The sequence below is a fragment of the Chinchilla lanigera genome, unplaced genomic scaffold (genome assembly GCF_000276665.1).
Source record: "Chinchilla lanigera isolate Chin_1 unplaced genomic scaffold, ChiLan1.0 scaffold00066, whole genome shotgun sequence".
NCBI classification, from domain to species: Eukaryota; Metazoa; Chordata; class Mammalia; order Rodentia; family Chinchillidae; genus Chinchilla; species Chinchilla lanigera.
This window is the reverse complement of record NW_004955467.1, coordinates 11,157,034-11,167,171: the sequence shown is the minus strand read 5'-3', so window position 1 is coordinate 11,167,171 and position 10,138 is coordinate 11,157,034. Positions and strand designations below refer to the sequence as shown.

General features: G+C 44.7%; 1 protein-coding gene across 1 annotated transcript; it reads left to right on the top strand.

The window, feature by feature from the left end:
- The first annotated feature begins 4,465 nt into the window (after positions 1 to 4,465).
- On the top strand, positions 4,466 to 9,844 carry LOC106146316 (NACHT, LRR and PYD domains-containing protein 1-like). The gene is given in 6 exon segments (XM_013522041.1): positions 4,466 to 4,495; positions 4,741 to 4,918; positions 4,921 to 5,018; positions 5,021 to 6,030; positions 7,693 to 7,819; positions 9,636 to 9,844. Coding segments are annotated over 6 exon segments (1,611 nt in total). The 3' UTR covers positions 9,804 to 9,844.
- Positions 9,845 to 10,138: the final 294 nt, after the last annotated feature.

The following is a 10,138-nucleotide window of genomic DNA, read 5'->3' as shown; positions in this document are numbered from 1 at the left end:
ATTCCCTGGTCAGTGAAGTCCAGGATCTCCTGCCCTGTGACTTGATCTTCCTTCAACCACCCAACTCACCACACTTCAGGAGCTCTTCTAGTCCAATACCAGCTGAATCAGAGAAGATGAGTGCCTCAGAGATGGCCTCACATGGTGGCTCAGTATGGTGAGTATCAGGCCTGGGACCTGACCCTCAAAACTTAGAAGCAGGCGGGTCTGAGTGTGCCATGCTCTGAGGCCCAGGAAGAAGTGGCGTTGATGTCAATGAGTAGAAAAAAGCCTCCACCCCCAACCACTGTGGTTCCCACCACCACCACTGAACCCCACCTCAACCGGGCCATACAGTGGTAATTGGGACTGCCTTGTCCAGGGAAGATCTAGGGCCCAGCCAATGTTGGATCTGGGAAGCTTGCTGGGAGACCATGCTAAATTAGTACTATGTCTTTTATTCAAGTGCACTCCCGGGTGCCCGTGTAGTCTTCACACTGCCAAGGCTGGAAAGGGGAGAAGCTGATGTTTAGAAGGGCACTGAGGGGAACGGACATGGGTTTCAAGCCCAGCTCCCAAAAGCAGCACTTGCCTAGCATTGTAGTTGTGAGTGCAGACTTGAGAGCTGGACACAAGCAGGTCAATCCACCACCCTGAGTGAGTTACTTCACCATTCTACCTCCATTGCTTACTCTGAAAGTGGAAGCATAAGGGCTTGCATTTCGTACAAGTTAAAAGAAATACATCATGTTAGACATCTGAGCTCTTGCTACTGTAGCAGCTGCTGCTATTATTACTGTTTGGAACCCTGGTAGGCAGAAGCTTATAGCCCTATAAAAGAGCTGAGACTCAGGAAGGAGTGGTAACTTACACAGAGAAGTAGTGCAAAAATGGAACAGGTCCACAAATTTCCTGGACTTGGAATCAAGACATTTTGCCTAGTGCTGTCTGTGAGAGCCTCATTCTCTGGATGAGTCTGTGAAGGAAATTGTTCAAGGATGCAGAGGGCTGCCAGGCTTTTCCAGATATCTGTTGGCTTAGACTGGGGATCTCATCAATGTGACGAAACCCAGTCTCAGTCATCTGAATCCTGTTCCAGCCCATCTGACAAGCCCGTAACCTTTCTGTCTTATACCTAAGCTACATTTCCTTCATCCTTGAGCTCCCCAATTACACTAAAAAAGGTGTCCCATGCCCTACCCACATTAACAAAGCTGAATCTCTGCAGTTATGAATACCTGGAGGACCCTCTAAATGGAAAAAGAAAGTTTTGTGAACCACTGCTGGATACATCTAAACACAGTAGACAAGGTGAGACTTGCATCCGGCTGAGAGCCCTGGGTAGGGCTGTGGGTCAGCCAATGAGTCCTCACAGATAAGGGTATATCTGCAATGGGACTGAGGTGGGACACTGTAGAGAAGAATAAAGAAGCAGGAATGGGTTTGAAATGATCTTCAGGGACCTTCCTGTGCTGAGACTACTCCATTTATCATTTGACAGATGGAGAAACTCACTACAGGTCCTGCAGTGAGTTTCACCTAACTGGGGCCCAGGCTCAGCTCATAACCCTGGTCATCACTGATGACCCCTGGGGTCAAAGTGGTCCAGAAGCTCCAAAAAGTAGTCTGGGTTCATCCTTGAACCAGCCACTTCCCTTCTTGATTTCTCTTATTTTAGTCTTTGCCATCTGAGTCATCCAGACTATAAACCTCAGCATCTCCAGACACAGCTCCTCTTCATCTACCATGCTCCCATCAAAGGGGCTACCTCTTGCTACTGCAGTAGGCCTAGAGAAAGTAGCTCAAAAACACCTAGAGGTACAAGCAGGGATAGAAAATCTACAATTCTTCATGCCTGGAGAAGTCATTTCCTCCTCCACCCTGCTTCTGCTTTCTGAAAGTACCACTACACCCTTCCTCTTCACCTTTCTTCTGTGCCTACTCTCAGCACCCCAACCTCCAAGCCCTGGTAATGGTGGTTACTGCACTGCCCTGAAATTTCACTTGACTTCACTCACCTGTTGAGTGACTGGAACAAGTCACTCTATCCTCTATGTCTCATTTTCCTTTTCTGAGCAGTCATGCTACTCAATTTTCGTTCTTTTTGCTACTTCCTCCTCTATGACACAGAATTTGTGCTTTTACAACCTCCACAGAAAAGATCAAGTTTTACAAAATTCTATGTGAACACTCACCTGAAGACACAGAGATGTTCACATCTCTCTCCTCACAAAAGTCCCTGTTAGTCCTCTACTGACATCTTTTCTCTTGACTTTCCTTCTGCATTACCCAACTATAGGGAGCCCTTCCTGGTCCTTGTTGCAGCCCAGGAAGTTTGTATTTGCAATCCAATGAAAAAGTTACTGGAATTCTAGTGAGTTAATTCCAATCTACCACATCCAGTGCAACCCATGGCAAGATGGGTTGACACTAAGACATATTTGTAGTTATGGAGTGACAAGGGGTCCTAAGTTCCACTAATATGATAGCTAACTGGAACAAAGACCTCCACCCAGGGCCGAACCCAGTTTTGTTAATTCGTGAAGAAGGGAGTGGGTTGAGGATGAGTGACTGTGAGAATGGCATGAAGTATGTGAGTGCTGAGAGCTGGGCTAGGTAGGAGGCCTGAAATCACCTCTGCAATATGCAGAGAGAAGGATATGCATAACAAGAAAGAGTAATCTGCATAACAAAACTGAGATAGTATCTAATGTTTTGGGGTCTGTGCCTCAGCTCTGATGTGTAAACTTTTATGCCCTGGGAAGTCATAGCCTCTTATCTCAAGGCTTGTGGTGCACTCCCACCTTGGCTTCCTCTTTTTATTCTTTTTTTTTTTTGAGAGTTAACAGGGCAGGAAAACACTGCCTTGTCACCTTACTTCAAAGACTACATATCATCACCTCCGCTGAACTGATTTGCATTGCTTAGAGCCAATGCAAGGGACAAGGAAAAGTCCTAGCCAGCTCTGTATTTATCAATACATGGAAATAGGGCCAAGTTTAGCCAAAATGGAGATAATGCTCTTCTTTTAAGAAGATTGTCCATAAGGTCTTCTAAACCCAAATTTACAGATCTTTCCTTATGTACCACACAAAGCACTTACCTTCTGCTCCCCAACTTTTGTAGCCTGAATTCCAGTGCCTAGAAAACTGTCTGGTAATAAAGCATGACCATCATTTTTGTCCTTATGTAGCTATATATAACTCTTCACAGTTACTTGAAATGCGGGACTCAGTCTTCCCTAAGTGGTTTATCAAAATCTTTCTTCCCAATGCTCACTGTACTCCCCTGAAGAAGTTTTAGACAAGCTCCTAAGAAATGTATTTATTACACATGGCTTTAAAAATAAGACTATTAACACCCATATCATAGGATTCAAGAAAGGAAGCAAAAATTTTATGTATACTGGATTTAAAAAGATTTAGATATGTGCATGGTCACAGATTTAAGAAAATTAGGAGAGTTTGGAGAAAGTGATACCAGGAGAACTAAGTGTTATCTTAGCACATTAGGCAGATATAACCTGAGCATGCAGAGTGTGGTTGTGGCCCTGGGCTGCAATTCTAATGTTTACATTACCAGACTTATTTCCATGGTAGCCAATAAAAACAGATCTATCTATTATGGTTTCAGAGGTAAGCAGCCCTGTGAAGCCAAAGTCTCACAAGGTGAGAATTGATTGAACATTCCATACTCTAACACAATTTTCTTAAGCCTCCTTGCAATGGTAACACAGGGAGGAACCTTGTACTCTATGAATCCCCCTGCCCCAGCTACCTCAGGATGAACTGGGTTTCAACATTCCTAATGAGTCATCTCCATTATCTCTACTATTCACCTAAGAAGACAAGTGAGATGCATTCAAAATATTAGGAAGGGAAAGATGAGGAGGTGTCACAATACCCAAGGTACAGATGAGAAAACCGAGACTCAGTGGGGCTAACAGCCCAAGTCACGGGTTTAATGAGGGCAGAGAATTGTGTCTGTTTGTTCCATCTTTGTTCTCAGTCTCTGGCACTGAGTCTCTTTCTAAATATTTGAATAATTAAGGAAAATCATAGAGTGTGTGACTTAGTCAAGACTTGAGCCAAAATTTTCTAGTCCAAATCTTATGTTCCATCCACTTCACAGGCCCAGACATATCACTATCAACAGACTTTCAGTAGACACATAAATCTGCTTAGTTATTGAGTGAATGAGTAATTGCAACTTTATTCTGTACAATTAAATTCCATCTTTATCTCCCTTTGATAAATAGCCCAAAAAGGTATGGGAACGAGAGAGAGAAGCCCTGCCTCACCCACTCCTGGAAAAAGGAGAATTTGAGCCAACATTTTTCACAGCTGATACTTCTACAAAAGTATCACCCTATCCAGCCTCAGTGGCACAAGACTGAAATCCCAACTACCAAAAGGCTAAGCCAAGAGGATCAGAAGTTCAAAGCCAATCTGGACAGCTTAGCAAGACCCTATGTCAAAATAAAAAAATGGAAAAATTGGACACAAGGCATATCTCAGTAGATCAATCCTCTCCCCAACAGGGCCAAAAAAACAAAAAACAAGAAAAAACAAATGAAATGCACAAAATACATGACCTCAGAGGCCAAGAACCCCTTTTCAAGGAAAGCTGGTTTCACGATGCTGTGAAAAAGCAAGGACATTACATTGAGATCAAAGACTTATTTAGCTCAGGCCAAGGTACCCATAAAGAACCTCACACAGTCATACTCTATGGAGCTGCTGGAATTGGGAATTAGCCTAGGAGCAGGGCCAGCTCTATAGGGACCGCTTCCAACATGTCTTCTACTTCAACTGCAGAGAGCTGGCCAGGCATAAGGTAATGAGTCTGGCTGAGCTCACTGGAAAACTCCCATTAGGCAAATTCTATCTCAGCCAGAGCAGCTCCTCTTCATCTTGGATGGTGTGGATGAGCCAGCATGGGTCCTAGAGGATCCAAATTCTGGGCTCTGTCAGCATTGGAGTGTGCCACTGCAACTGCCTGAACTGCTGGGTAGTTTGCTGAGGACAACCATACTTCCGGGGCTTCCTTTCTCATTACAACTCGGACCACAGCAGTACAGAACTTCATTCCTCCTTTGACACAGCCATGTTGGGTGGAAATTCTTGGCTTTTCTGAGTCTGGAAGGAAAGAATACTTCTACAAATACTTCACAGATGAAAGGCAAGCAATTAGAGCCTTTAACTTGGTGTGCTCAAACTCAGCGCTCTTTACCCTGTGTCTCGTGCCCTGGGTCTGCCGGCTGGTCTGCACCTGCCTGAAGCAGCAGATGGAGCAGGGGGATGAATGCCCACTGACCTCTCAGGCCACCACAGCCCTCTGCCTGTACTACCTTTCCCAGGCTTTCCCAGCTCAGCCACGTAAGATGCAGCTCAGGGCCTTCTGCTTTCTGGCTGCCGAAGGCATCTGGAGAAGAGAGACCATGTTCAGGACGTGTGGCCTTGAGAAGCACCAGTTAGGTGAGGCCATCACCACCACTTTCTTGAAGATGGGTTTTCTTCAAGAGCACCACAGGTCTTTAACATGCAGCTTCACTCACAGGCATTTCCAGGAGTTTTTTGCAGCAGTGTCCTTTGCCTTGGGGAGTGAGGATGAAAGACAAGAACATTCCAATTTCCTCAACTATATGGTAAAGTTGCTAGAAGTATATGGAAGCCATGACCTGTTTCGGACACCAACCTTGCACTTTCTGTTTGGCCTTTTAAGCAAGCAGGGGACTAAGCAAACGGAGAAGATCTTCTCCTGCAGATTGCCTTCTAAGTGGAAGTGGCAGCTGTTGCAGTGGGCCCTGTCAAAGGCCCCAACACAGTCACCATACTCTCTGGACTTCTTTCACTGTTTGTATGAGTCTCGGGATGAAGAGCTCCTGAAATTGGCGATGGCCCGCTTCCAAGGAACAAGTATGTGTATCCAGACAAACGTGGAGCTCCTGGAGTTCACTTGCTGTGTTAAATTCTGTAGCCATGTGAAGCAGCTTCAGTTGCGTGATGTCGGACATCAGGCACAAGCACTGTGGTGCCCTGAGGAAGCTATGTGAGTATCCTGAGAAGCCCTGCTTTCTGCTTCTCTTTCAGTCTCACAAGTCCCCATGTCCCGAGCACAGAGGCACTCTGACTTGGCCTGGTCCAAAGGTAAAGTGTGGAGGTCACCAGTGAGTGTTAACTGCCCAATCCAACTGCCATTCTCTACCTACTTGCAAACCTCAGAGGGCTACACCATGTTACAGAACCCTGTTCATCCTACTGCCTCTGCCCCTGCCTCTGTGAACACTGCCTGTCTTCTCAGCTGGTAACACAATGACCTTCACACTGACCTTCACATTGGCTCCACCCTCTCCATAGATCAGGGAATCTCCTTCCACTGCTCTTCTTTCTTCACCTGAGAAGGAACTCATTCACCTGCTTCAACACCACTCATTGACAATGACATTGGTCCTGAGATCTTCACCCATCATTTCGAGATGCATATGTCTGACAGACAGTCCCCTATTTTTTTTCCTACAAAACTTATATTCTTGCTTGTGTGAGAGAGTAGCTTTTAAAAACCACTGCAATCCCAGCAACACTGTAAACTTTCCTTCCCAGGTTCTCTGCCTATATTGCAGTTTTCATTGTTCACTGTGAGTCTGTTTCCCCCTTTATTTGATTTTTTTCCATAAATATTCATTAGTACTGATTTTGGACTGGAGATGTGGCTCGGTGGTAGAGTGCTTGCCTGGGCCTGGGTTTAGACCTCAGCAAAGAAAACATAAAAGCACTGATTTTATGTCAAGGGCTATAAATTACAAATTAAAGAAAAAACACAGTCCTTGCCCTAAAGAGATCAAAGACTAGAAAAGAAGATAGATATACATCCAATTATGGCAATAGAGAACAGAAATGTAGGTAGGCTATCACAGTGGCCCAAGGAAGGGAATGATCACTCAAGTAGACTGGAAAATGGGAAACTCTTAGAGGAAGAAATATTTTCTTTCTTTAGGTCTTCTATTCTTAGATTTTTAAAGATTTTGACATGATAAAACCCATGTCGGGGCTGGGGATTTAGCTCAGCGGCAAAAGCGCCTGCCTGGCAAGTGCAAGGTCGTGAGTTTGGTTCCCAGTACCGGAGAAAAACCGTAAAAAATAAAAACTAAAAAAATTTTTTAAAACCCATGTCTGTTGTTTAAATATTAAGAAAATATATTTAAGCTAAAAAAAAATGAAAATTGGTATCAATCAGAATTCCCTTACTCAAAAATGACCATTATTAAGAACTGAGGTATATATTTCTAGTTTTTTCTATGTACTTTCCTATAGGAAAAATTGAACCATGTTATACATGTTATCTAATGGTCAACTTTGTTTTCCTAATATATCAAGGTTCTTATTATTAAGAAGACTGATTTAGCCAGGAGTGGTGGCACACAGCACACCAATAATCCTAGAATTCAGGAGGAGAGAATGAGGCAGAAGGATTGCAAGTTTGAGACCAGCCTGGGCAACTTAACAATTTAGCAAGATCATCTTTCAAATTTAAAAAAAAAAATAAAGAAAGAAAAGCACTGGGAATGTATCTCAGTGTGAAAACCTTGGGTTCAATCCCCACTACTGCAAAAAACAAAACGAAAAAAATGTGGGTCAATCTTAATGACCATATGATATTCTCTAGGGAGAGAATATGGCTGATTTGACCATTTCCTTCTTCCTGCGCATTTAGGTTGTTTCTAGTTTTTATGACTGTACACATGATGTTGGCCTTGAAGGACCTGCAAATAGGCACCGCAAGTGGCAGGGGCCTGACATGGGTCTTTCTGAAGAGCGCTGAGCAGGCATGGAGGCAGAGGGTAGACTAGGGCAAGAGGATGAAGTGACACCGTGGCAGAGCGGAGCATTTGGAATGACAGTGGCAACTGCAGCCTGGAAAGAATGCCGTGGGAAAGTTACAGGTTCCTACTGCAAGTGGTGAAGGACAGGTAGAGGCACCTAGTCAGCCAGGAAGGCAGGGGGCGCAGTAAGGAAGCTTCTGTGCACAAGCCAAAAGTCCAGGAAGAAATGGTGAAGACTGACCAGGGCTTTGAGAAAGGAAAGGAGGACCAAGCAGAGACAGTAAGGCAATGAGGTGAAAGGACAACCAGCTTCTGGGTATCTGACTTACATTTCACTTCATGTATTTTCAATAATAAATTTTTTATTTCTTCTTTCATCCATTGCGAACATACACATGCATCAAATAAGTCACGAGGCCAGTCGTGGTGGAGCATGCCTGTAACCCCAGCTATGAGGAGGATGAGATAGGGGGATGCAAATGTGAGGCCACCCTAGGCTGCTTAAAGAAACCTTGTCTTAGAAAAATAAAAAAGCCTGAGCATCTAGCTTAGTGGTAAAGCACTCTGTAAAGCACTCTGTCACTTCCATGAGGCCCTGGGTTCAAGCTGCAGTACCAATAAATACAAAAGAAAATGTGGAATAAGCCATCCTTTGAAAGTTTCATTACTATATTTGATTTCCTTTAAATTCATTACAGTTTTGTGAAATTTAAATAGTACATTTTTGGCTCTGTGTTTCAGTCAGCATTGACCGTCGTAAGTCTTTTTTGAGGTACGTGTATCATTTACACTACTGAATATGTTAAACCTTAGAAGTGTGCTAGGACTTTGGGAGACCCTAACATGTTATGGAATCCTCACAAAACCTCTGAGGCAGCAGGTATTATTGCTGCCATGTTTTTACAGCTGAGGATACTGGGCAATGCACAGGCAAGGTTGCCTCTCACACAGGCAGCTGGTTCCAAAGCCTTGTTTGCTCACCTCTGCATGGTCTTGCATACTCGGGATATATTGGGACATAATCGGTAAAAGCGTTAGTGAGGTATCAAAGTAGAGATATCTGGCAAAAACCTGGAAATATAACTGGGAAGTTTGGAACAGAGAATAAGTAATTGAAGCCTGGCAGCAGATGAGCTCACTAAATTCGTGTTCAGACATAAAGAAATTATGTGGGTGGAATCACACAGGGCTGAGTCTACTCAAGCACTCTCACGGAAAGCCCATCCACCCTTCTCATTCAGGCCACAGGGATTCTCTCCAAGAACACTCCTCTTTGCTGTCTTTCTGTTCTTGAGAAGGGGTAGGGGCCTATATTATCCACATGCACTGCATCGTGTGTGATCCTATCCAACATCCTGTCACAAAATCCTCCAGACACCTCTCCTGGGTTCTGTTCATACCTCCCATGTCCTTTTCCTTTCTGATTTCTGGAGCTAGAATTGTGTGCCAAAGGCAGACAGGTATATCTACATTGACAGGAGGAAGACTATCAAACGTCCAAGTTCCTCCTCTATGCCAGGCCCTGTGCAAAGTACTTCACATAAAAAAACTATCTGCCCCTGCCCTCAAGAAACTGCCAGATGAGACAGAAATAGACACAGAAAATGAACGTATCCCTACAGTCTGCCAAGGGCTGTAGAATAAAGAGCCTCGCAGTGGAGGGTTGTGTGGCCCAGGTGAGGACCAGGGGGGCAGGTGAAAAGCTGAGTCTGTCCTGGGGATAGCACTGCCATGCCAGCCTGGGGCTCAGGAGGACAGAGTCCCACTCCATGCTGTAGGACTGTGCACCCCAGCCCCTGAACATGAAGGTCATTCTCTCTCCTTCACGTCCAAGTGGTCCCCACTCACGAATGCCATTTGGCAAGTTTTCTGCTCCATTCTTGGGGACACTAGAAGTCTGAAGGAGCTGGATCTAAGTGGAAATCCACTGAGTTTCTTTGCTGTGCAGGGTCTTTGTGAGACCCTGAGAGAACCTCGCTGCTACCTCGAGGCCTTACGGTGAGTCTACCTGGATTCTCCTCTGGAGCAGAGCTGGGAAGGTGGATTGAAGGCAGAAAGTGGGTATATGATGAGGGATTGATCTTTGCATTGGTCAAATAAAGACACTTGCTTGTAATCTTCAACTAGTAACCCACAGAGGCAAGATCTGTGCCCAAGTCTACCTGGCTCCAGAGCCCTTATCTACCCCTCCACCAGCCCCAGTGAGATACCCGGAGCCTCTTCCCTGAAGTCTCAGGTCAGCGCTCCTCAGTGGAGCTAAAACTTATGATTTAAGGAAAGGGAATCCATATAGTACATCTTATAATGGTCAGTCCCTGGGATGAATAAAGCCACAAA